The sequence below is a fragment of the Filicampus tigris genome, chromosome 2, assembly GCF_054856515.1.
Source record: "Filicampus tigris isolate MCC_2025a chromosome 2, RoL_Ftig_1.0, whole genome shotgun sequence".
NCBI classification, from domain to species: Eukaryota; Metazoa; Chordata; class Actinopteri; order Syngnathiformes; family Syngnathidae; genus Filicampus; species Filicampus tigris.
The window spans coordinates 17444393-17471889 of NC_141218.1; the positions used below are offsets into that span (position 1 = coordinate 17444393).

The 27497-nt window shown below is 38.4% G+C and overlaps 2 protein-coding genes across 9 annotated transcripts in view; both read left to right on the forward strand.

The window, feature by feature from the left end:
* The window catches only part of anxa6 (annexin A6), a 21763-nt gene extending 7144 nt beyond the window's left edge, over positions 1-14619 (forward strand). Inside the window, exons 4-27 of one of the 3 annotated variants that reach the window (XM_086012916.1) lie at positions 45-100; positions 2645-2729; positions 2813-2907; positions 4382-4495; positions 4571-4661; positions 4778-4857; positions 4975-5031; positions 5226-5319; positions 5945-6040; positions 6376-6434; positions 6532-6654; positions 6723-6781; positions 6971-7049; positions 7557-7638; positions 7740-7834; positions 7928-8041; positions 9207-9297; positions 9389-9468; positions 10237-10290; positions 10381-10474; positions 10592-10687; positions 10798-10856; positions 12726-12863; positions 14258-14619. In XM_086012916.1, the coding sequence (XP_085869042.1) occupies positions 45-100; positions 2645-2729; positions 2813-2907; positions 4382-4495; positions 4571-4661; positions 4778-4857; positions 4975-5031; positions 5226-5319; positions 5945-6040; positions 6376-6434; positions 6532-6654; positions 6723-6781; positions 6971-7049; positions 7557-7638; positions 7740-7834; positions 7928-8041; positions 9207-9297; positions 9389-9468; positions 10237-10290; positions 10381-10474; positions 10592-10687; positions 10798-10856; positions 12726-12863; positions 14258-14317 (2051 nt within the window). In that variant the 3' untranslated portion in view covers positions 14318-14619. Of the gene's footprint in view, positions 1-44; positions 101-2644; positions 2730-2812; positions 2908-4370; positions 4496-4570; positions 4662-4777; positions 4858-4974; positions 5032-5225; positions 5320-5944; positions 6041-6375; positions 6435-6531; positions 6655-6722; positions 6782-6970; positions 7050-7556; positions 7639-7739; positions 7835-7927; positions 8042-9206; positions 9298-9388; positions 9469-10236; positions 10291-10380; positions 10475-10591; positions 10688-10797; positions 10857-12725; positions 12864-14257 lie in introns of all 3 variants that reach the window. The other 2 variants (XM_086012926.1, XM_086012936.1) reach the window with 2 other exon arrangements.
* Positions 14620-15601: 982 nt separating this feature from the next.
* The window catches only part of tnip1 (TNFAIP3 interacting protein 1), a 25319-nt gene continuing 13423 nt past the window's right edge, over positions 15602-27497 (forward strand). For 3 of the 6 annotated variants that reach the window (XM_086023452.1, XM_086023454.1, XM_086023455.1), the window contains exons 1-7: positions 15603-15647; positions 21629-21809; positions 22979-23122; positions 23213-23298; positions 23397-23456; positions 25195-25404; positions 26868-26962. In XM_086023452.1, the coding sequence (XP_085879578.1) occupies positions 15618-15647; positions 21629-21809; positions 22979-23122; positions 23213-23298; positions 23397-23456; positions 25195-25404; positions 26868-26962 (806 nt within the window). In that variant the 5' untranslated portion in view covers positions 15603-15617. Of the gene's footprint in view, positions 15648-20730; positions 20917-21628; positions 21810-22978; positions 23123-23212; positions 23299-23396; positions 23457-25194; positions 25405-26867; positions 26963-27497 lie in introns of those variants that run through there. The other 3 variants (XM_086023457.1, XM_086023456.1, XM_086023453.1) reach the window with 3 other exon arrangements.

The following is a 27497-nucleotide window of genomic DNA, read 5'->3' on the forward strand; positions in this document are numbered from 1 at the left end:
ATGGCACATTTAACTGTATTGCTGTCATCTCGTTTTCTTTGCAGGCTCCGAACTATTGACCCCTAAACTGTGCAAACACAGACGACCAAATTCAGAAATGGTAAGAGGACCTTTGTCTCACATTGTATTGTGGATTGGATCACACAGCTGGCTTTTGTGTCATATGAATTAAGGTGTTTTTTTTCTTGCTGCTTGCCACCAATAAGGCAGGAGCTTTCACACCTGAGAGCCCGTTTATTAAAGTAGCTTGTTTGCAGAATTTTAACACAACAGTAGGGCCAATTGTACACATTCTGACAAATATCCTGTGACAGTGTAGTTTCTCTCATCTACATTTAACCAAGTTATTAGAAATAGCTCTCAGCATGATTCAGTGCATATCAACACACATTGTTGAATATCTGAGGCAATTAAAAAAAAAAAGCATTTTACATGTACCTCACCAGAGAGTACATGAATTACCAAGTAAAGGGTCTGGTGAGTAGGGATGGACCGATTATTGGCCGGGTCGATTATCGTCGCTGATATTCTGCGTTTTGACATATATCGGCCTTTTTAAAAAATCTTGTGGCAGATAATAAATCAATATAAAACTTTGTTGGAATCAAAACAAATATATGTGAAATTTTAACATTTATGCCATTTTAAAATGCATATCGGTCTATCTCTACTGGTGAGTGTGCATCACCGACCGAACACTCTTATCCAGTCTCTTCCATGTAAGGCCCACTTTGAGGATTTTGTTAAACGTTTGTTGCTATGGGCCTGTTTAGTGGCTCGGTTGCTATGACAGTGAAGCTGTCCAGCTGTCGGGGGTGACGGTGGTTGGTTGTGAATGTGCCATGGAAAGCGTCTTTTGGCTGACTTCCCTTAAACAGCATTGATCTGAATAGCAGCTGCTGCATTGAACACTCCGATTTCCTACAGCCCACAATGACTTTGCATGTATCTTCACAACTTCAGTGGGTCAAAATCATGGCCATGAGGGACAACTTTGATTGGTCTAAAGATGGGCGTATTGATAAACGCTGAACGTTACTTATTACATTTGAAAAAGATCCGCACAGAGGAAGCTGCTTTGTGTGTAATCTGACTCCCTGCTGCACACCCACTGTCCCACCCCTTCGTCCTTGCACCAGCCACACATACAGACCCACGCGTATACACACACACACACACACATTCAAGTTCTCTATGTGAACGGGGGTCAAACAGTTGAAGGTGGTCAACTGCCTACATGGCAAAATGCTTCAGATCATGTCCAGTAACATATTACTCCTGAAGATTACCAATAGATTGTAACTTGCCACTGAAAGAATGCTTTTGTTGGGAGTAAATCCATGTGAATCTGGTGAATAAGAGCTGACTACAACTCATTTGGAATTTCATTGTCGGAATTCACTTTGTATGTATGTGTGTAATTATTAGTTTGCATATACAGTTGGTGTTTCACATTTGTCAGTGTGAATGAATTGTCACTGTTGCTCAATTTCTAATTCATTGTAGTGGTTTCCTGAATTTGTTGCTGTCAGCATTTGACCTAATACATTAAGCATAACAGCATAGCCTTTTTGCTTTTTATTTTGTTTATTTTTTTGCTGTTAGTTACTCACAAAAAAACATGTTGATTCTAAAGTGTGGTAACAGTGGGCTGGCAGTACCTCATCTGTTATGTTTGGGTCTTTCTTTTTTTCTTTTATTATTTATTTGAAACGGACAATGCACATTAATGAACACTGGTACAATACCTGTGTAAATGTGCGACGTTAGCAACAGCTAATTTACATTCGTAGTCCTTTGGCAGGTAACATATAACAAGACAAGATATATCAACAAGACATCAAGACTTCAAAATTCACACAAGTCTCCTTGATGTTGCTAGTCGTCCTTGATGTTGCTAGTCGCTTTGTCCTTTATTTGGCCACAAAGGGTTGGGTGTGGTTTTTCTGTATGTAAGCTTGAGTTACTCACTTACATGTTGTCAGAACGGTTTGCCTTCCATGCCCTGCTCTGTTTTACTCAGAATTTTTGCATATAAAGATTTTATTTCGCCATTGTTGTCTCCTGTCTGCTTTTGGGTCCAATTCCTATCCACATGTGACATAATTTTTAATGACTTTTGGGAACACAAGGTTTAACAAATGATAGAAAGGATATAAAAAAAATCATAAATAAAATCAACAATAACATCTCAGTCTTAGGAATGTGGGAAAATCTGAAACAACTTCTGACTATTGAGGAAAATGAATTAAAGATATTAAAACATAGGTTTGACATAAATTATCACTAAACTTAAACAAAATAAAGTTGATTATTTTGGGCACTTGGCCAACTTAGCATGAAGTCAAAATTAAGGTAAACTCCATTGAAATTGAAAGAGTGTACGAAAATAGGTGTAGGACTAGATCAGTTATTACTTCCTCCTACTCCCTTTTGAACATGCCTCAGAATGCCTTCCTTCAACTGGTGGGCCGACATAGAACATATTCTTGAAACAAAAATTGTTTGGGTTAACTTCCCCTTTAATCAGTATCTGTCTTTTTATTCCACTAACAACAGATAAATAATGAAATGGACAACCTGATTGTGTCAATTGTGAACAGTACTGTGTTGTGCTTGAATTGAACTGCCTATTTGTTTTCAGGTGTTCAGAGGCACAATAACAGATGCTTCCAATTTTAATCCCAGCGCCGATGGCGAGGCGCTCTACAATGCAATGAAAGGCATGGGTGAGTGTCTGAAAACTGCACGCATGATATTATTCAGCACTTTCCACAGTCTCTGATTCCCATGTTCATGACACGCTCCCCAGGCAGTGATAAAGAAGCCATCTTGGATCTGATCACCTCCCGCAGCAACGCTCAGAGACAGGAAATCATTGCAGCGTACAAGTGCACCTTTGGAAAGGTAAATCACATCATTTATACACAACTCACAGTGTGATACATTCGGCTGTTGGTGTTAAATTCCCAAATGGACTTAAAATACACAATAACCTTTACATGTGAATTTAAATAGAATTCCACCAAACTTTTGAATTTCAAAACGTTTAGTGTTTCAGTACTTTTTGCACAACCTATTGTTCTCTAACAAGGAACTGAGTGGAAAAAATCACAACGGGTGTTTGATCCATAAAGGGGTCAATACTTTTCCTTGGCAAACTAGATTTTGTATGCCGCAGCTTCAGAAGACAGGTGAGCCATGATTGGTGGTTGCCTGAGCCCTGAGCAACTGTGATTTTAGTCAAGAGCGAGTGACAAAATGGCCGCCCCCTGAGATGGCTAAAAACGGTGCTGCTTAATTTGTATTCCACAAACAAATTATTATTCAGGTCTAAAATGCCACATTTCCCTCCATGTATTAGAGAGTCACTCAAACATTGGTTAGTATTGAAAATCCTAACAGTAGCGCACACATGAGCTAATTAATAAGAGCTAAATATTATTATTATTTTAAATTTTATATACATAAGATAATGAATTGATGTTAGCACAAGAAAGCTAACTTTAGCATGATGCCAGCCCATTTCTGCCAGGAGTTAAGCTTGTCAAATAACATTTTATAGATGCTTGTTTTATCTTAGCTTTCAGTGTGCATTTTCACCCAGTTTTGTCTAAACGAACACTTGCACACCTCTCTTCATGTTTTAGTGACCAAGGGCGTGTCACTGTCATGAAAAAAAAAAGGAGCTTCAACGAAATCATTTTATCATTGTAGTTGTCTACAAAAACAAATCCTTGACATGAATTTTGCCATTCAGGTTCTTGTTAAAGCGGAAGTCAACCCAAACATATATTTTTTAAGGATATGTTCTATTCAGGACCACCAGTTGAAACATAGCATTCTGATTAATTTTGTGTTTGTGGAATGTGAGTTAAGCAACAAAATCCACCCGTTTTCAGCCATCTCTGGATACGGTCATTTTCTCAATTCTGTCGACTGAAAATGACAGCACACACCCTCATGGTTCGGATAATGACCAATCATAGCTCAGCTTCATAAAACAGGTGGTCATTATCTGAGCACTGAGGGTCTGTGATGTCATTTTCAGTCGACAGAAGTGACAAAATGGCCAAAACGGGTGGATTTTGCTGCTTAACTCATATTTCATATTAATCATATTGCCTTGTTTCAACTAGTGGGCCTGCATAGAATATATTCTTAAAAAAATATATGTTTGGGTTGACCTCCTCTTTAAAGAACAGCATGTTGTGCAAAAAGTATAAAAGCATTGCATGTCTTGTGCATTCAAATGTTCAGAGGTCTATTTAAGTTCACTTGTAAAGGTTATACGGTGTTTTAGGCTCATCCTGAATTTTCACTTGGAAGGTGTTTGTGTTTTTCAGAATATCATGTCTAATTGAGAACAGTTATTTTGCAGGATCTTATTGAGGATCTGAAATATGAGCTGACAGGTAAATTTGAGCGCCTCATTGTGAGTCTGATGAGAACACAACCCTACCATGATGCCAAAGAAATAAAAGATGCGCTCAAAGTAAGACACTTTGCCATATGTCAGGGAAGCTGAGTTATATTTGCTGCACATTGAACTTGTTGACCCTGTCATTAGGGAGCTGGAACAAACGAAAAGAGCTTGATTGAAATTCTGGCATCAAGAAACAACAAACAAATACATGACATGATTCAAGCATACAAGGATGGTGAGCCCTTTTTTGTCCATTATTAATACACAGTATTAAAAGAGTAAAATGTCCGTTTTTTTCTCTTTTTTTTTTTTTTTTTACTACTTTACTCTGATGTCTGCATGTTTTTCTAGCCTATGGTAGAAGCATGGAGGAGGATGTGATAGGCGACACTTCAGGTCACTTTAAGAAGATGCTGGTTGTTTTACTTCAGGTCAGTTATCTGATGGTTTGAGGTGGTCAGCAGTCGTTTATCTCTATCATATAAACCACCTGATGATGACCAGGATCATTTTGTGGCTTCCTGGTGACCTTGTTGTCCTGGTTTCAGGGGACCAGAGATGAGTCAGGAGTTGTGAATGCTGATTTGGTGGAGCAGGATGCACAAGTGAGAATCTGAACTTCTGATCAAATGTCCCAACAATAGTACAGTCTTCACATCCATAATGAAGAAAATCATTTGCTTTCAATCCTGTTGACAATGGAAATTCTTTTTCACTTGACCTGTACATGTATCTCTATTTATGACTGTACTGTAGGGAAGTGTGATTGTAATCTTGCTTTCTCTTGTCCCAACAAAAGGACCTTTATGCTGCTGGCGAAGAGCAGTGGGGGACAGACGAGGCCAAATTCATCATGATACTGGGAAACCGGAGTGTGACCCACCTCCGCATGGGTGAGTGCACGCCAAGGGGAATTAACATGCGCGTGTGGCATTTACACATTTTCAGTGTGACCTCCTAGGAGTGCGATTGTGACTGAAATGTGAATTTCAGCCTCTTATACTTCACTTTGTAAGGTATGCCAAAAAGAGGCCCTAGTGAGGATAAGTGGTGCCGAGAATGAATGGCTGGCTATTTAATTTATTTATTTATTTATTTATATAGTGCCAAGATAAGGTCAGTGATTAAGAATTGCAGTCCACGTGTTTACGCAACATTGTTTCATGAAACAATTTCATCAGACAACATGAAAATATTTAGAAGTTCTAAATATTTTATCGCAATATCGCAATATTAAGGAAAGAAATTGCAGTTTTCAAAACTGTTCATTAGTTTCAACATGCAGTAGAAATACATACGTATTAAGCATAGCAACAATTACAAACACTGTGGGTAGATTGTAATTCATCATCTCATTATGCAACACTGTAAATATTGTACTTTTGCAAATATAACTGGAGCATAATTAGACTGTATTTCTAGCTTACATACCAACATGCAACAACAATCTTCTAAATTGTCTAAACCTAACATAACTTAGTTCACAATGTACAATCTTGTACTTTCTTGTCTTTGTAGTTTTCGATGCATACGAGAAGATTGCAGAGAAATCCATAGAGCAAAGTATCAAGAGCGAGCTGTCTGGGGATTTTGAGCGACTGATGCTTGCTGTTGGTAAGTCAACTTGAGCAGTTACGTATAATAGAAAGAACCTGTTACCAAGCAATGTTGGAAGTAACACAAAAGTAATGCGATTACAAAAGCTATTCACTGTAGGTAAGACATTAGCTACTAAAGAAATCTCTTTTTTTTTGTGTTTAAAATTGTTTAAGGCCATATGTGTGAGTAGGATGAGGGTTGATAGTGATTTTAAGAAACTCAAAAGTAGTGCACAAGTAGTGTAGCACACAGTAAATTTGTAACTAATTACTTTCAAGATACAGCAACTACAACTATGTAACATAAATTATTACATTTAAAAAGTAAACAACTCTCTTTTTGTCTTCCAGTCCAGTGCATACGCAGTGTTCCCATGTTCTTTGCCAAACGCCTTTACAAATCAATGAAGGTAAATATAAATGTCAGCTCATTCCAATTTAAACCCAGGGTCAACTTTGCATTAGTGAAGCACTGGAAAAGGCAAAACTTTTATGCTTTATTTCCAGGGTCTCGGTACAGATGACAACACATTGATAAGGATCATGATTTGTCGCTCGGAAATCGATATGCTGGATATTCGAGAGTGTTTCAGGCTTGGATATGAAAAGTCACTCTACAACATGATCAAGGTAAGAGAAAAAGCAGAAGAGCCTCTCTGTGAATGAGTACATCAATGATATGTGCTTGCTACAAACAGGACGACACGTCAGGCGATTACAAGAAGACTCTGTTGAATCTATGTGGAGGTGATGATGAGTAAGTATTATTTTAAATTACAGTCGCAACGTGATGAGGGTGGTAAAGCACAATCCCAAAGGAAGGCCATATCAATAATTAAGCTCCATTTTTTTTGTAATCAAGAGTGTCAAAGTGAATGTAAAAGTGGTCCAAGTGAGGTTCCAGCTGTGCTCAGTGTTATGTGTTGTGTCAAACTGATCATTGCAGTTTAGCTGGAGAATTCTTCCCTGAAGCAGCTCAGATAGCCTACAAGATGTGGGAAATAAGTTCCATGACCAAAGTCAAGGTTTGGCCCCCTTTGTGAGACAACTACAACTGTCGTTGTATGGTTTGCTTTGGCTGTGATATGCAAGCCTTGCAGTGATCGCCTTTTTGCAAGAAAAAAAAAAAAGTCAATGCATGCCTCGTGAAAAGATAAGCTGCGATAGTCAGCAAATTGCAATTATGTTTTGCACTAATGCTCACTTGCTTCGCTTTACTTTGAAAGTTAAACGTCAAAACGATTCCACATTTGGTTTGACACTAACAAAATGGCCTCCTATTTTCATTGTTGGCTGTGTCCTGGTTAAACAAGATTTCATGCTTTCCAAAAATATTAAAGAGGTGTTGCAGAATGTTAAATCTACTCATCAAATAGCATGTGACCAACATGCATTTATGTGAGATTTATATGTCTCATTGCGATTTTAACACTTCTTTGTCAAGAGAAAGAATTAACCCCTTGCCCTGCAACCTCATGACATATTTGTTCAACCACAATCTAATTTGTGCATTTTTACAATTCCACTACCAGCTGAGGCCAACAGTTGTCCCCTCAACCAACTTTGACCCTTCTGCTGATGCGCAGGCTTTAAGAAAAGCCATGAAAGGATTTGGTATGTAACCTTGTTTTTACAGTTGGAAAAAAAAGAAATATATATCTAAAATATTTAAATAGAATAACTAACATTACTGTAATGTTTACTGCGTGCTACAGGAACGGATGAAGATGCAATTATTGACATAGTTGCACGCAGAAGCAATGCACAGAGACAAGAGATCAGACAGACCTTCAAATCACTACTGGGGAGGGTAAGAGATGATTGCTTATGAACGTATGACATTGGATGTTTTTTGTTTTACTGTATAAATAGTAAAAAAAAAAAATGCTTGAACTGGTTGCAGGATCTGATGAAGGACCTGAAGTCCGAACTGTCAAAGAACTTGGAAAGACTGATCATAGGTCTCATGTTGACCCCAGCTGAGTTTGATGCCAAAATGATGAGGAAAGCCATCGAGGTAATGTTTACATTTAAATGTATTTGCTTAAATCGTGGATAAATTCTAGCTCAATCATTGACCATTGTTGTGTATGTAAGCACATATTGAAAGTTGCTTTATGAGTGCAGGGGATAGAAAATGTTGGGAACACTGGCCAAACAGTACATTACAGGTATATACACATATACTGGAGTCCAGCAGTGTTGGACTATGCATTTGCTACCTGGGCCTTCAGTCTTCTAGAGCTATGCATTTTAATACACCTCTTAATACCACCATCTTGTTGAAATTATAGAAATGATCAATGCTATCCAAAAATGGGCTTGCAACTGTACCATGTACATCATCTGAAATAATTCGGAATCACTATTTTTGTAGTAACATGACAATAACATCAGCTAAATAAAAGACATCGTCGCCAGAGATGCTGATTATTAAAGATAATAATGTGCACGGACCACGACTTGATGTTTTTTTTATAGTCAGGTTTGGCTCTGAAAATTTTCTGTGAGCAAATAATATGAGGACAAAAAAATCCTCATGCCATCAAGTGCCACTGCTCTGGCTCTGTGAGGACGAATTTGATGTTTTGATTAGTTAAACAGTCCCATTCTTAAGATAGTTGAAGTTACATTGGCCAGCACTACTGATTCGGAAGGCCCTGTGCAGATTAGATTGACATGGCAGTACGTAGAGGCTGAAATCTAATTGAACTAAAAAAAACACCCACAAAAAACCAATACCATCCACGTCTACTGGAAGGAGTGCAGTCAAGAGAAATGCTACGAGCGCAAGAGAATAGTTTATTGGGAATAAAATATTATAATTTCATGAAACAAATATAATTTAAGTTGTAAAAGTGTCAGTGAACGTCTGAGAAGGTCTGTAGAAAACAGTGCACACATGAATCTTGCAGGTCACGGACAGTACCATACAGGTACACTAGGGGGCGGCATAACTCAGATTCCTGCTTCTCCTCAGTTCTGCCCAAATTTGCTATTATTGAAAAAATAATTGCACCACATTGCTAGAGTGCATGGAGTTTCCTGTCACAGTACAACCTAGTGACGCGACGCCACTCCTCAATTCGGCCGAGTGTTGACATAAAACTCAGACTGCCTTAACCCTGTCATACCTGACAAGACACATTGTCCATTGTGAGTGTTTCTGGACTTTTCCACAGGGCGCTGGCACAGATGAACACGCGCTGATTGAGATCCTGGTCACCAGGAACAATGAGGAAATTCAAGCCATGAACACTGCCTATCAGGAAGGTGAGCTTGTTAGCAGCAATGACATGACACATCTTTGATTTGGGATTATTTCAAATATCATATACACTAAATTCTCCCCTGAACTTCACAGCCTATAAGCAATCTTTAGAGGCAGCGATTCAATCCGACACATCAGGTCACTTCTGCCGCATCCTGGTTTCTCTTGTGCAGGTAATGTTAATTAATCACTATGCTTTGCCTTACATACTAAATAGAGAGAGACAACCACAATGTGATGGAAACAATATTCAAATTTACAGTAAAGCTGAGCATCATTAACTTGTAATGGTTATTCCAGCTCTCTATTTTCTATAGCACTCGTCCTCATTTAGGGTCGTGTGTGAGTTGGAGCCAATGCCGGCTGAATTTTGGGCAAGAGCGTAAAACCTGGAACGAATGGTCCCCAACCTATCACTCGACACATATAAACAACCTATGGACAATTTGAAACTTGAAGTAACCTAAAATGCATGTTTTTCAAATGTGAGAGAAAGCCAGGGAGAACATGCAAAGTCCGAGCCGGAGCCGAGATTGAGAGATAGATGCTTATTGCTACTCCACCGTGCTAGTCGTGATTATCCCCTTTTAAAACTGAGAAAAGATTTCACAATGTGAAAAAAGCCCAAGAAAATAACTATCACAACCTGGGAAATATGCAAATTAGGCAGAGCGTAAGATGAGTCCAATTATTATACGGTATGATCTTCCAAAAATATCATGACAAAACATCCAAACCAACCAAAACATAATTTCCATGATGTTAGGAATAAATTCCAATAAATTTTTAACTATTAAATGTTAAGAGAACTAATAGGAATACAGGTCACCCATCCTGAATGACAGGAACACTTTCTGGCGAAACGGTGATGTAGCAAATATCTTTTGTCTTGCAAAACAATATTGTGTGATTACACAATTATTCCTTTTCACCTTGCTTAGGGTGCAAGAGAAGACGGCCCTGCAGATTTCGAAAGAACGGATACAGATGCTCAGGTGAGTAAAAATTTCATATGAAAAGGATCGAGGAAGGTAAAAAGGCGTAATGCTGATTATTTGCACCTGTTGCTCTGCTTCGATCGACAGGAACTTGCTGATGCATGTAATGCTGATTCTGATGACAGGGTCATGAAGTTCATGAGTATTTTGTGCACCAGGAGCTTTGCTCATTTAAGGAAAGGTAAACTGCCCCCGCCATTTTAAAATGTGCTATGCCGTCTAATTTACTGTATGTAGTCAGTGCTCTATGAGTGCAAATTAGCTGAAAGGTGATCATTGACCTTGTTGCTCTTTCCAGTTTTCCAGGAGTTTGTCCGGTTCTCCAATAAGGACATTGAACAGATCATCAAGAAGGAAATGTCAGGAGATGTGAAAAATGCCTTTTATGCCATAGGTAATATAAGACATTGAAACAAATCGCAACAAACTGGCCAGTACTTTACAGCAGCACCCCCATTTTTGTAATGCCAAACTACATCCCAACGTGCTCTCTGTCCGTTGCAGTCCGCAGTGTGAAAAACCAGCCTTCGTATTTTGCAGACCGGTTGTACAAAGCCATGAAGGTATCCACAGTGCATTCATTTTTTTTAACTTAACTTGAAAGCAAAAGAAAATGGTAGAAAAAAAAAAAAATAAATAAATAGTTATATTATGTTAAGAGTTATGCTTAATGGACAGAAATATTAAAGAGGAGGTCAGGCCAAACATATTTTTTTCAAGAATATTTTTCTATGCAAGCCCACTAGTTGAAACAAGGCATTCTGATAAATATTGCGTTTGTGGAATAAGAGTTATTAATCCACCCGTTTTTAGCCATCATTTTGTCACTTCTGTCGACTGAAAATAACATCACAACTGCTCAGGGCTCAGGTAACGACCAATCACGGCTCAGCTTCAGAAAACAGGTCAGCCGTGATTGGTCGTTACCTGAGCCCTGAGCAACTGTGATGTCATTTTCAGTCAACGACAAGTGACAAAATGGCCGACCCCTGAGATGGCTAAAAACGTATGGATTTGGCTGCTTAACTAATATTACACAAATACGATATTAATCAGAATGCCTTGTTTCAACTAGTGGGCCTGCATAGAACATATTCTTGAAAAAAATATGTTTGGGTTGAATTCCGTTTTAAGGCTCCCGGAAATTGTTACTATCAGCCTGGTCAGCCTCCTATTTTCAAATGTTCCACTTCTGGGAAGATTCAATGTTCTAGTTCATCCCATTGGGTTGAGGGCAGAACTCTCAAATTCTCAGCAAAGCATGACTGTATCGGCCTTTCTTTGGGCACAGTTGTGTTGAAACTGGAAAAAGGCTTCCCACAGATAGAAAAAGTGTTCATTGAGGGAGCTCTAAGAAGTCCAATTCCAGTGAAGCGGACATTGTGTATCATGTAAATGAACAGAATACCTTCATTTGCAAATCCTGTAACACATTTCAAAAAAAGCTGCAAAGGTTAATAAAAGACTGGGAAAGTTGAGGAATACAAAAAAAAACGTGTTTCGAATATTCCACAGGTGAGCAGGTTAAATGGCAACAGGTGAGTGTTATGATTGCGTCTAAAATGAGTATGCCCAAAAGGCTCAGTTGTTTCCAGTGCACAATAGCGGAAATAACTCTTAACGCCAAATTCTATCTGTGCAAAGTCTACAAAAATACCAAAAGAAAGCTACCGTATATATAAATACCACCCATGCACACAATTAGACTGCGATTTGCGCTAGACTTGCACTGGGCACGAAAATAGGGCCCATAATATCAATAAAAGATTCCGAAAATAAAAACTTGACAACATTGTGTAAAAGATGTTGCCACTTGGCCTCAGGAACACTTCAGAAAACCATGGTCAGTGACCACAATTCGGCGCTAAATGTACAAATCCAAGCGCCGTCTTTTTCAGGGACATCCCTGCTTATTTCAGCTAGTCAATGCCAAGCCACATTCTGCACGTGTTACATCAGTGTGGCTTCATAGTAAAAGAGTGGCCTGCCAGCAATCCAGACCTGTCTCCCGTTGAAAATGTGTCGTGCATCATGAAGTGCAAAATACAACAACGGAAACCCTGGACTGCCAAGCAATTTAAATTGTACATCAAGCAAGAATGAGAAAGAATTCCACCTAAAAAGCTTCAACAATGAGTGTTTTCAGGCCCCAAATGCTTATTGAGTGGTTTTAAAAAGAAAGGTTATGCAACACACTAGTAAACGTGCCCCTGTCCCAACTTTTTGAGAAAGTGTTGTAGACAATTTCAAGATGAGTGACTATATGCGACAACAACAAAAAAAAACAATAGCAATTTGAAAATTACATATCTTTGTAGTGTATGTTTGTTTTTATTAACATTTTACACAACATCCCAACTTCATTGGAATTTGGATATGTGCATAAATGATTATAATCTGTGCCGTTGTAACCGGGTTTTTTTTTCGTGCAGGGTCTCGGCACGGACGACAGAGCGTTGATCCGCATCATGGTGTCCCGTAGCGAGATTGACCTTTTCAACATTCGTAAAGAGTTCAAAGAAACGCAGGACACCTCCCTGCATGAATTCATCAAGGTAGAAACCATGATCGTAAGTCTGCGTCGATGTCCACTAACACGCCTGCCTGCTTGTTGTTGTCTTTTGGTCCTCGTCCGTTTTTTTCTGTTGCATCGTGTGAGAGTATGTTGCAAAGATGTCTTCTGCGAAGGCGATGGAACCGCGGTAACCTATAGCTTCCTTGCGGTGGACTGTGGGTCTGTGGCTTCTGCACAGCTGTTCAGGAATTTCCCTCCTTTGCTCAACTTCCTTTCTATATCTGTTGCATGATTGGCTGACGGCTCTACAGACAGGAAGTACCCAGGAACATATCTATAATAACTTCCACATGAAATGACTGTGACATTAATACAATTAAATAAGCGCATTGCCTCATATTGGCGTTAGAAAAATATTTTCCAATGATGAAACCACTTCCAGATTCTGCCATGTATAAAGTTCAAGTCACAGCCACACTGGCATCTTGCAAACACATGCCTATTAAAATGAGTGGTTTCACTTAATAGACGGGTACTTGGTTAGACTTTGATGGCTGACTGTTCGGCAAGTATCAAACAAAACTTCTGTCGGTCTATCTATTCGCTTAAAATAGCTTAAAATAGCTAGCTAGCTAAATCTAGATCAGGGTTCTCATTCTTACAGTGGATAGACAAAGTCCACCTTCTAGAGCATCTGAACTTTATTTGGGTTAATCAGAGGCACTTGAAATGGTTGTAGGTGTGTGTTAACTCCCATTTTACATGGGTTTGAATTTGATCGGTTAACAGCCACTTCCCCGGTTATGAGAGGGTGTAAATAGTTGTGCAACCTCGTTTTCTAAGTTGTTTATCTTGACTTCCCCTCTTAAAAAAAAAAAAAAAAGATTCAAATAAACTGTACGCATTATAGAAATGATCTATCTTGGCCTCATTTTTTTATATCACAAAACAGAACAGGGGTGTGTAGACTTTTAATATTGACTGAATATACCAAAATGCCTTACTGTCTGTACCTTAATAGTTTTTTTTAAGTGTAAATAAAAAAAAAATTGGTCAACTACCCTGGTCAATGCTAAATACTAGCAAAAAAATATTGAGTATTTACTATGAGCATTTATGGCGTAAAGATTGTTGTGCTTTCTATAACAGTTCTGAAGTGTTGTTTTAAAAAAAAAGTTTTGTTTTTAGTTTTGCATGGTGGCTTGAGTGATATGACAAAGATGAGTTTTAAGACACAGAACAGGAATATAGTTTGATCATAAAAAGTGTTGGGTTTTTTTGTTATATATGTGTTAGTTCACCACAAACAACTCACTGTCCCCTTTTTAATATTAATACTGTTTGTTCGCCTTCATTCTGCATGCAGTGTAAGTGTTGTGTCTGCGTGCGAGTAATCATGATAAACGGAGTATTTTTCATGTACTTTAATATTTGTCTTTGTGTACTCAGGGTGACACTTCAGGAGATTATCGCAAAACCCTGCTGTTGCTATGTGGAGGGGAGGATTAAAGATGGCACATCTCCACATGGTGTCAAGGCCCGCCACCAACTGGCCGCATCACATCACAGTGAAAATGTGGTGGTCAAAATCTGTTGTCAGCACACAAAACTGTTGCTGCTCGTCTGCCAAAGCAACTAACAGTATGTCCACATTTTTCAAGCTAGTTCTCTAGTCACATGGAAGATCCTCTGTCAGGACATGGATTTTTTTTTTCTTTTTAAATCATACAGCCATTTTTCCCAAGACACATTAAAAATCCATTAAATCAATCACTGTGATTATACATTGCTCAATAAAGTCATTGCTACCTGGTGTCTTGCATTATTCACGTACAAATGAAGTTGAAAGCTTTCAAATCTTCCTGTACGTGTATTCCATTTTCACCACATCCTTTATGAACAAAGGCAAAGTGCTCTGATTTGCATATAAGCGGACAGTTCATTGATTTATTGTGTTGATACTGGCACAATGTCAATGTAATAAGCAGAACGGGAACTATTTCCCATGAGGAAACTCCCTCTTAAATCAATACCTCTTTAAAGTTTTGCTATGTGGCCAAATGTTTGTGAAAGTATGAATATGGGTAAGCTGGTTGGTTGAGGTTAAGAAGAAGCAATTAAAAACATAATTAATTGGCTTGTTAATAGGTATTACTAGTTATTGACTATGGACTTTGACACTTGGCCAGACAGGCCAAAATAAGCCTGATGTGACAGCAACGCATTCTCCGATGTAGTTCTCTACATATGATATACATCATGTGGGAGTGAAGCTGCTGCAGCCTTTGTGTTAAAAAAGGAAAAAGATGTGTAGGGAGGAAATCCCCTGCAGAAAGCCAAAATCCAAGGCAAAAAAAACCAAAACAAAACCGCTGCAGCTAGTTGCATGTCCCGGCCTGTTAACTCTATACAGTGAGCTCTGTGAGAGATTATAAAAGTGAGATGATTTTTTTTTTTTCCCAAATAGGGCAGAATTTCTTGAATTACTTTATTTGCTGGTAAAACTCCCCACTCATTCCATTTTGATGTTGACAAGATTTTTTAAAATGTCTGGTAATCTGCACATCTTTCTCCTGGTATATCGGCCATTATTTCATTGTGGCCGTTTCTGTTCATGCATTTAAGGCCCCAGGTTTATTTGCAGTATGTGTTGAATCACTCCCCGAGGGAAGAATACAAAGTTGGACACACACCAGGTTCTGTACACACTGAGCCTACAGTGTCAGGCCATTTTGCTTGGTTATGGGAATTCCCCAAGTCTCACAGCGAAATTGCTTCCCCCCTATTCACCAGTTTCCTTAAAAAGTGCATGCCTCTCAGACACAAGCCAAATGAGTGGGTGAGTTGTTGTTTATACCAGTTTAATATTTTAAAATAAGCAAGTATGTTTTCTGCTAAATGCCTGGTCTCGATGTTGCTTTGTGTTATCTTCTGAGTTATTCAGAGACGGCAAGAAATTGCATCCTCTTGAATGAGCTATGGACTGACTCAACATGCATACGGTAGTACAGTATGTTATAGAAATACATTACCGTAATAGCTTTTAATGTTCTGCATTAGAAAGCTCACATTTTCATTTTTAATCATTATCTGAAATAGATCATATAAAAATCATTTTCCAAACCCACTAACATGTCAGCAGAATGTTAGGGCCAAGTTTTTATAGACAAAAAAATCAAAAAACTATTATTCATGTATTCATGACTACATGGAAGGGAAGAAATAAGACATTTTGCTCAAGAATTCGCAATTGACAAACGACAAGCAGCTTGTTTAATGACTGTCAGCTGCTGCTTTCTGCTGTTAGGAAATGCAAAAAAAAAAGACTGGCCTACTTGCATTTATGGCCCTCTGTCTCTTTTAAAATGTAAATAAATTTCTGCCCTGCTTACCGTATTCACTAGTTTGACATATCACTCCAATCACTTAAATTTTGTTGACTCTGTTTCAAAATACTTTAGAGGGAAATACTGTATTCTGCACCACATTTTTGGACTTTGCAGACAAGTTATGTTGGAGGCTTCCTGTGTTGTAAATAAGATAATTTAAAAAAAAAAAATCACACTAACTTTCTTATGGTAATGATTAAAATACAATGATAAATGAAATGAAACATTATGACTAAAATAAATGACAATTATTGAAGTAATTATCCCAACCTTCACTAAAAGTAACCCAATTTGCTCAGAATAAGTACGTTATGAAAACAACCCAGCATCTTTTAGTATGTGTAGATGTTTTCACAGGATAGGGACTTGACACAGTTTAAGTGAGGAATTAAGGTTGTACACGTATGTATGCCCGCGCACTGGCTGTGCGCTCATGCTCATAATCTATCATACCATCTATAGTCAAAGTTTCATTAAATAAAATGCTCACATATACATTGCCGGGGTTGCACATAAGAGGTGAGCTGGTGCAAATGAGCACTAGAAATTGAATGTTGTACTCCAGTTCAAGACTGTCATCGTGCTTTTGCGCACTAATAAGAATAGGTCAGGACCAACCTCAATTCTGAGTCAAGTCAGCCGTCAAAACGATTGCTTCGTTCGTGGCCAATTTAGAAATAAAAGGTAAGTATGGCTTTGGCTATCTATGTACAGTCTTTTTATGCTTTTATTTTGGCGTCGACACTTGTGACGTGTTGTATAGCAGCCTATCAAAAAACATTGTTGTGGCTGGCTTGACTAAACTGGCTCTGCTTGACTAAGCTGGCTCTGCTCACGTCTATATTCACCGTGAGATGGTGGCCAAATGCTTTTTATTTTATTTTTTTCTTTGGGAGGCCGACGGGGGACAGGTTGACGGAATGTAAGGACGGAAGCGCTTTAAAAGGACGAGGACGGACGGGGTCGGAGGATGATTCTTTTTATGAATAATGATGGTGGGACGGGGACGGTAGGGTACCCAGGTCACGGACGGAGGACAGTGAATGGACCTGCAAAAAAAGTCAAGTGCCCAGCTCTGCTTTTAGCGCTTGGCAAACAACTTTTGGTGCATTAGTACCACCTTCTGAAATGGAGTGTGGGGTGAAATGGAGTGCGGGGGGAAGCAAAATACCATTTCACAACCTGCTAACCCACTCTTTCCAAAAGTAAAAATAGAAATCTAAAGCCTAACTCACAAGAGTTTGCTTCAACCCCTTTGTTGTTGAGTTAGGATAGTGGGTATTTCTACATGCATTAAAAATGTATTATCAAAATGAAATACATTGAGAATTTCTTTTGCACATATGCATATATTTTGTCCATTTTAAAGTGGCATTTTCTCATATATGGTTAGTGAGTGTTCATATATATGTGGCCCCCTGTAGTATTTAAGTTGCCCATCGCTGATCTAGTTGATGTTCATGTACTGATTAAAAGATAAATTAGAAGATAGACACGAGTTAATACTTAAATATTTTTTTCGTACTGAATACTCTGACTCAAGTAATTTTTTGTAGGTCTACTCTTTTACTTTTATTTGAATCACATTCTAAAGTAGCACTACTCTTACTTGAGTACAATTTTTAGCTACTCTACTCACATCTGGTAATCATACAGTTCAAATGCATCATAAGGATGTGTGTGGTGTCTATTATGACGTGCTATGAATCTGAATCTAAAGTAAATGACTGCCTTTTTAGCATGTATATTCAGTGTATACGTGTAATGCGTTATGTGTAATGACCACTGTAATTTTACAGTGGTATCAAAAATGGTTTTATTTCTTAACTTACTTAACTTCTGGTAAATGGCTGACAGCTACTTATTTAAAATACAGAAGTAACATGCAAATTAAATCAATACTGCGATATTAATCAAAAAACTCCACTGTAATAATTTTTCACTTTGTCATACATAAAAATGATAAGGTATAAATTTGAAAAATGTTTCGTTTTCATTTTACCCATTTGCTTCTGAACAGGGTTAAACAATATCAGTTTAACTGATTTCACCAAATATTTATGGCCAAAAAAAAAATCCATTGAAGATATTGATAAAGTTGCAAAATTGTGTTCCCTCTTTAATTATTTTTGTAAGGTTCATTTCTCAGTAAGTAATGCATCTTAATAATGACGTTCTGCCCAGCTAATTCTTATTTTTGCAATCATTTGCAGACACCTACCTATTTATTTTCATTATATTTATGATGCATTTACTATATAAATCACTTGTCATCTCACACCTCTTTACAACATACCAGTCACAAAAGGACCATAATGGAATGTTTGATAAACTGCATTTTGGAGATTCTTCTTAGTCATTACGGTGGTGCTTACCTTTTAAGCATCAATAAGTTTTATTCTAACTAGCCAATATCAGCGCACTTCCTTCCTATGTTGACGGAGTTTGTGTTATTCCAATCCAGCTTGCCTGCTCAACGTGGTTGGTAATTTGGCCTGAGTGGATAAGCAGGCCCATGACTCAGCTTGGAACAAAATGAATCGTGTTTATTGTAATTACCTTGTGGAAGCCATCTTAAAATTATGCTGCATATGTTAAGGTGTGTTTTGAACTTCCGTCGGAAGGGGAATTTTGGCAACTGACTGGGGGCAAAGCCAAAGACGTTTGAGCATTCCCATAATATGTCACATAAGATGTCAAACGTTTGAGAACCACTGCTCAAGAGCAATAGTCGGGAAGCAAGTGGAATAGATATACAGTAGCTTTCGACTCACAATTTTATGACATTTCACACAACAGGAAGTATTGAATCACTATTTCATGACTCTTTATATCTTTACATCATGATGGCAAATGCTGTACTGCTGACCTGGCCTTGATCATACTGACCTTCTAGTTCAGTGGAAACCACCCAGTTCTTTATCCTCCTAATATGTTTTAAGTAGAGGAAAGAAAATTGACGCCCTTCCATTGAAATTCAACTGATCATCGGTGAAGAGAATCACGATAAGCAATTTGATAAAAAAGTGATGACTTGGATGATGTATTAGTTTTTGTATTGTTCTTTTTTTTTAATTCAGTTAGTTGTAACACTGTTCCTTTTAGAGTATGTTTGTTAGTTTTTATTAATTTGACATTCTGGAGTTTTTATTAGTTTTAGTATTTGTATTAGGTATTATTTTATAAAAAACTAAAATTTAGTTTCAGTTATCTGTCTTTTTTTAAAGTAGTGTCATTTTTATTTGATTTCCTTAACAAAAATGCTTTGTCAAATTATGTTTTTTTTTTTTTTTAATTCATTAGTTTTCGTTAACTGGAATAAGTTAATAACCTTGGATGGGATCAAGCTTAAGACTTAAAGATGGGATCTTCAAAAGCAGGGATAGACATCTTAAATGCTAGAAGAGGCCCCAATATTCCATGAGTGAAACTATAAGGCCACATAGTGGCATGTTCAGTATGTATGGCAAAAATGCTATTTTGAATATGGACAAAACACGTACATATGTGCAAAATACATGCTCTTAATGTATGTCATTTTTAATATTACATTTTTCAATGCATGTATAAGAGCCACCATCCTAAACCAATAAAGGATTTGAAGCAAACAACAAAATAATAACATACTGTAATTTTATTTCACGGTGCAAAGGTTTCTGATGGCACAAAACTGCCGAAGAAAACAAAAATTAAGTGCAAGAACTCATTTTGTCCATTTTTCACTGACATAAACTATCTCTCTCTCTCTCTATCTATCTATCTATCTATCTATCTATCTATCTATATATATATATATATCCATCATCGATACCGCTTATCCTCACAAGGGTCGCGGGACGTGCTGGAGCCTATCCCAGCTGTCTTCAAACAAAGACAAACATCCGCACTCACAATCACACCTAGGGGCAATTTTAGAGAGTCCAATCAACTTACCATGCATGTTTTTGGAATGTGGGAGGAGACTCCACACAGGGAGGCCGGAGCCGGGATCGAACCCACGACCTCTGAACTGTGAGGCGGAGGTGCTAACCATGCCGCCCTCTCTCCCTCTCTCCCTCTCTCCCTCTCTCCCTCTCTCTCTCTCTCTCTCTCTCTCTCTCTCTCTCTCTCTCTCTCTCTCTCTCTCTATATATATATATATATATATTATATATAATAGATATATATATGTATATATATATATATATATATATACATATATATGCTTCTATTATATATTATGTATATATATATATATATATATATATATATATATATATATATGCTTCTATTATATATTATATATATATATATATATATATATATATATATATATATATATATTGAGTATAGAGTATTGTTTACTCTCTTTTATGTGACGGTAGAGATAGGGGAGTTGAGTCTTTGTGGGGTTGTTGTTGTTTTTTTTGTTGTTTTTTTTTGCGGGTGGTCTTTTTTTCGTCTTTTTTGTTGTTGTTGTATTGTTTAATCTTAAATATATTAAACACAAAGAGCAGTGTTTATTGAAGGCTCGGTGGCTCCTCCTTTCTGGGTGCTGATTGGCTGCTTTGACTGTCAGTCACCGCTGTTTACATCAAACGTTGCAAGGTGGAATTTCCCATGTTACGGCATCGAGCAGCAGACCACTTCCGCAGTAGATGTCTGGGCACAGAGACGCTAGGCCGCCGCTAGCGGAAAGGTATTCTGTCAAAGGACACCGCTTTTTTTGTTGCTTATCAGGTATCTGTTCACTTTCTGACGAACGGAGTGCTTGGGCAAAATTGTCTATATAGAGGTTTAACAACAAAGGGGAACGAGCTGCTTCCTGTCACCCATTGTTATCTGGCGTTAGCTAGCCGATGGCTAAATGTTGCTAGTCATTTGCATGACAACAGCGAATACTAATAATAGCCTGCTTTACCAATCAAGGTAGCCATCAGTTAGCTATTTTTGGTTGGCATTCTTAGGTATATGTTCTTTTGGAGCATTCATGTGATATGTATGCAGTTCTTTTTGTGGTCGAGATCCTTTTACTCGAATGCTGTAGTGATGCTTTGTACTATTAAGAAAGAAAAGATAAGATTCGTACAGCACTTCCCGTTCCATACTGTAAATAGTGCAACCACGCTTAAAAGTGTATTTGTAATCATTTAAGATGTGCCTGCAGTAGATTTGTCAAAAGTGAGAGAACTAAGGATACTGCTACGAATGCTTTTAAAGTCATCCGTGTTTCAATGAGGAAAATGTGTGTGCATTATGTTTCATAGTTCTCAAACATGACCATCACAAAAAAGTGAATTAATCAACTGGTGTGTTTTATACCAAAGGGATGGAGAAACTTTGTATTGTTTTAGTGTTTTTGTTCTGCACTATTTTGGTCCTATACCACGATAAGACACAAGACAATGAGTTATTATTTAAAAAAACAATAACAATTATTTGCTCTTTTCAGTTTGAAGAATCATGCTTAGTAAGTGAAGAAATGATGGAAGGAAAAGGCCCGTACCGTATCTACGACCCGGGTGGGAATGATGTCAAGTCCAGGGATGAGGCTGCAGGAGGAAGCAGCTATCGACAGCTCCTGGAGGAGAACAGCATGCTGAGAGAGAGGATGAAGGGTCTTAAGAGCCTAGGTAAGCTTGTATGAGTGTCAACTATGGTTGCCCGCTGCTCATTGATATCTGTTGTACGAGGAAGGGGCATGCAAATTAATTTACGACTTACTGTTGTGCCTGGCAAAAATCAAGCCTGTCATCAGTCAGAGACTGAAAAACAATGATCCAATGGCGCTCTGCCACTTCCTACATGTCACTTAATTTCATGAAATGTGATATGCCAACGTGGACCGCACTTCTTAAATCACTCACTCAACTTAATATATAGACTGATACATAAAACATACAGGTATAAAATTAGAGCTTACCCGATCTCCCTTTAGTAACATCACACACGCCACCCGATAAGATACGTAAGATAATGGCTACTTACGACGCCAGCGGGCATGACCATTCGGCGGCGTCTCTACAGCTTTTCCTCTGTCTTTTAGTTCGGAACATACGTCCGAATCCATTCTGTGTTTGACCGCTTGACACCTTTGCACGGATGGATTTTTATTTGTCATGGTTCAAGGAGCCGCACACTCACATCTGTGTATGTGTGCTCAAATTTTGAACACGCGTAAATCGAAGTCAACGGCGACACGCAACGATACCATAAAAGACACTTCCTCACACACGTGATCCGACGGCAGCCAAAACATCAGAAAATAGACAACACACGTACCGGGTAAAGGTTTTTTTTTTTTTTTTTTCGCCACACGCGAGAAGTTTTAACCATGCGAGATGAAAAGGATCAAGCATGCTGTAGCTGAGGCAGCGTTGGCTTAGCGTTTGGTGAATCCCCCTCCCCCCTCCGCTGTCAATAAAGTAATGACCATTTAAACCGCGGCCTTCGCAATTACGTTATCGTGTTTACTCAAATCACGATGGTATTGCAAATGCAATTAATCGTTCAGCTATAATCATCATCATATCCCTTTAAGTCCAAAATGATCAAAATCCTGGTAGGGAATCAAATGTCAAAATGCATGAAATCGGACATCCGTCGCATGATAATTATTGTCATAACAAATTTTTCCACATTCAAAAACCAAACCAAACCAAAAAATGTAGTAAAACCTGAACACGGGTAGTTTTTGACTATCACACTGCCTGTGACTCATGTAAGGAGTGTTACTTGTTCTTCAAAGCATCCTCTTTCATTCTTATTGTGGCATACTTCCAAGCTTACTTTCTGTGTGCAGGCGACTTGCTCGAAGAGTCACAATTAGAAGCGTCGAGGCTTCGTCAGCGCGTCGAGGAACTCGTGAGAGACAACGAGGCCCTCAAGTCCTCCAGCTTTGCAGCCAGTCTGTGCGCGGGTGGACACGCTCAGACTGAAACACAAAGTAGGTCTCATTCATTTTCATATTTGTGGACGACAAGGGCTATATTTACACAACTATTGCCTTGACGGTCTCCCCCCACCCCACGTTAAGGTAAACCTTGTTTGCATCCCGCCGCTGAGCCGAAAGAAGCCGATGCAAGCTGTTTAGCAAGGGCCATGCAGGCCAACAGACTTAACGTGAGTGTGAATTTTGTGAGGATTACAGCATTTCAACTGATGGGACTGTTATTGATGAGGGTGTTTGCTGATGTTACCTAACTCTAAGGTTTTTACAGGACGCCTTATCAGAGTTCGAAGTGGTCAATATGGACAGGAGGACGTCAGATGCCTTGACTGTAATTACCAATCTTATTTTGACACTGACATTTATAACTTCATCTTCCGCCCATAGAATTAAGAATGCAAGCTCGTCACAGTTTTATGTCTCCGATAAATGTGTCATTTACTCGGGTTCGGTACGGTTCCACATAAGCGTTTTCCCAACAATAGAAACCTTTCCTGATGAAGTAACCCGGTATCTCATTTAGGGATAGACCGATATGCTTTTTTCATGGCCGATACCGATATCGATTATTAGTAGTCAAGGAGGCCGATAACAGATATTTGATGACAATCTTTATTTGTAGAGAAAAGGGGTAAAATGGTGTCAAATTTATGAAAAATAAAAACTCCAACACTTGACTTAGTTTAAATGCCTAAAGCCCATGTTTATTAAACAACTTTAGCGATGTACAAGATGTTAAAGCTTTTCTAGATCTTAAAAAAAATAGACAACTTTGTTTTAAGTCTGACAAAAAAGTGCAGGGAACTCCCGGGCTCAGCTGCATGTCTTATAGTTCAATGAAAACAAACATCTCCTTACAGTAAATAGTTTTCTAAAAAGCCATTACAACTGAAATGTTTACCTTTCACACATCTTTGTTTTAAAGTTCAAAAACATAAAAGTGAATCCTCAACGCAGATACTAGCCAGAAAAATAAGCCTGTTTCCAAGGCCGGACTTTCACATGCAGTACTTTGCCGTCAATTTTTGCACCATGTACAGCACTTGGAGCGGTGGTTGTTTTAAAGTGCTCTATAAATAAAGTTGAGTTTAGCTTTTCATTACCTGGCTTACACACAAACACGCACACACTGGCACTCACTCACGTCTTACTTTTATCACCATTTCCCGATATTATCAGCAACTTCTCTCAGGAGCCATGTCATTCACAAAGCAAATGAACTGTTGTGACATTGGGGGAGTGGTTAGCTTGAGCCGCAAGACAGCTTACTGTGGCGAGCAGAACTGCCCCTTGTGTTTATATGACATAGAAAGGCTCATAGTAATGTTACAAGTGAGTTATAGTACACTGACATTTACTAAAATTTCGGCAAAGTCTATTGCATTACCTTGAACTACTAACTCGCCGACTCCCGTCGTGTATGTGCCTAGCTCGTCCAGGGGACAGAGAGAGAGAACGAGCAGGGAGCGAGCACGCAGCTTTACGCTGATTGGCTGTTACGCACTGCACAAGGAAGCAATCAGATGGTGCTTTGGGCGGGCCAATCTGCCTATGGAGGCAGGGCCAGTTGTGCAGCAAACAGAGAGAGAGAAGCACGCTGCAGCAAGCACTAATAAAGCAGTTTTTAATTTATCGGCCATAAAATGAAAAAAAAAAAAAGGCAGATAATCGCCAAAATGCCAAATATCGGCCCCAATAATCGGCCCGGCCGATAATCGGTCCATCCCTAATCTCATTCAATACAGGCAGTTCTAGCCTGAGTCAATCAGGGGAAAGTCCAGGATTATTACTGACTGGAATCACACATGATTCAGTCACATGCTGCATCCTCAGGAATGTGGTGATTAGTTACTCAGTATACTACTCAATGTGAATGTGGTAATATTCTAAAATAACTATTAGTACCACATGAGACCTGTGTATTTGGGTTACATTGTTAGTCATTATCTGTAGCACTATGAGTCCCGACAGCCTGATTCCTTTTGATATGTATATTATACATACTCATTCGGCTTGAAAGGATAGATTGATGGACTGACTGTAAACGGGATCCGTGCGCTTAATTTCAGGCCCGGTCTGCAATAGGAGTCATCCCGCTCCTGCCTCAGGAGAACGTCGAGCTGGCGAGCCAGCTGAAGAAATTGGAGAGCTCCTTCAGCATATTCGCAGAGGAGTCCAACCCAAACCAGTTGTTAGCTCACCTGGGTCGAATGGCTGTGGAGTTTCACCATCTTTCTTCTAAGGTCCAAAAGAATGAACTGAGGACGTCCCTCCTACAGGTATGTGACAGGCTTGGATTGGGAGAAATGAAGAAACGCTAGCATCACAATTATTGTTGTGTTTTTTTTTTTCTGTGTGAGAGTTGAGAATTTGCATGCAAGTTGAACAACGTATTTAAACTTGGAAGAAGGCAATATGTGACTCATTTGGGCCAGATGAGCTATTACAATTGTCAGCGCAAATATTTGGTTGGTTTGGAAATACTGTTCTGAATGGCACCAACACGGGATGAGTTGATCTGGCAGCTTTCTGTATTCTGAGGTTGTATGGGAGACATAACAAAAGACCGGATGTCCCGTATTTGTAAAGGGTGTGGAGTTAAATAATCGACATTCAAACAAATTGCTGCCAACTTGCAAAGCCCTGAGGGGCATATTTGCATGGTATTTATTGGGGTGGTGCTATCATGTACTGTGACGTTTTAACCAGCCTTGCGATTCTCAGTGGAATTGTTTTCTTTGGCATTTGGGCTCAAGACTAGGGCTGAACAATTTTGAAAAATGATCTAATTGCGATCAATATTCTCTTCTGATGTATTTTTTTTTTATTAACAAACAAGCGATAAATAAATTGGTTTTACAGTACCAGATTTATTCTACATAAATGTTTTGGTCTTATAGGTTAGACTTAAACTAAAATAATGGCAAATGAACCATGAATTAATATGAAAGACAATTTATTTATCTACTTCAATTAGAGATGTTCCTTAAACACTTGCAGTGTTTTAAGCATTGACTACGGCAACTGTACAAAAGTCTACCGAACAAGTATGGTGTAAACATAAGTCAGTAAGTCATAAATCAGATTACAACACTATTGCAACAAATCTGTGGCTTTATCACTTTAACGTTTTATGCTACATGAAACAGTGACGGGTAAACGCGTAGACTGCCCTTCTTCAGCACTGAACTTCTCTAGACACTAAATAAATAAATGAAATATACTTGATATTACAAACGATGAAGCAAATTTTCCAAATCTCAGCATTTGCCATTTTGAAAATTGCATTCTACCGCTGTGCGACGTTGATTTGAATTTGATTAATCGTTCAGCCCTACTCAGGATGTCATTTTTGGGTGAACACTTTTTTAGGCAGATCGTCTTAACTTTTCGGTTGCCAGATTCCATATTTGTGTTTATTGTGTCAAGATTCATATTGTAATTTTTCCCGTCGTTCGTTTCGCATTTCTAAACATAGATGCCTCATACCACATGAAGTTATTTTTGTTATTGCACAATGGATTTTGCTAGTTGTGTATGCAAATTAGAGAGGGGGGGGGGGCAGTTTGCACGTCACATAGGAAGGCTTGTGTGTGCATGTAAATGTACTTCATAAGACTGGGTGGCATGTGTTCATTCTGTTCCTACCGTTCTTTCACTTAAAGAACAATCTCTTTTAGTGTCCATAGCTAGATGACATAGAACATATTAACTATGAATTCTACTTATTTTGTGTGTGTAGACTCTGTGTGAACAACTCAGAGAGGAGAACAATGAGCTCCGGAAGAAAATGGAAGAGGATCATCATATCAGGAATCGAGACTTGGAACAGCTGAGGTAATGTTTGTTCCCCCCGCCCCCTCTTTCAATTTGGCTGTACTTTGCAATGCTTTTACTGTTTGTTATTTTCTTTCCACCGACGACCTTATGAAGTCATCTTCATTTGAAACATCAATTAGTAGCAGTAAAAAAATATATATATACTACAGCTTTTAATGTCTGCTTTCATCCTGTAGCACTTTAAGATTGTTCATTCAATGTAAAGAGTGTTTATAAAGTACATGTGTTATGCTAAATGAATCTTCAACTTTTCATCAGTGTTGAATAATTTAATAAAAAGTGATTATATAAACGGACCAGTAACAACTTTAGCACTACATGCACTATGTGATTTGAAATGTAAGGGCTATATGGAAACGTCCGCATGTCTCGAAAGTAATCATATTTGTTTTTTTTAGAGGTTGTTTATTTAACAACATATTTATTATTGTGTTTGTAATTAATAGTGGTGTTGAACTGCACTGCATCATGCACGCCCCTTCTTGACAGTTCTGCTTTCTTGGGCTTTAGGAAACTGAACACATATGAGACT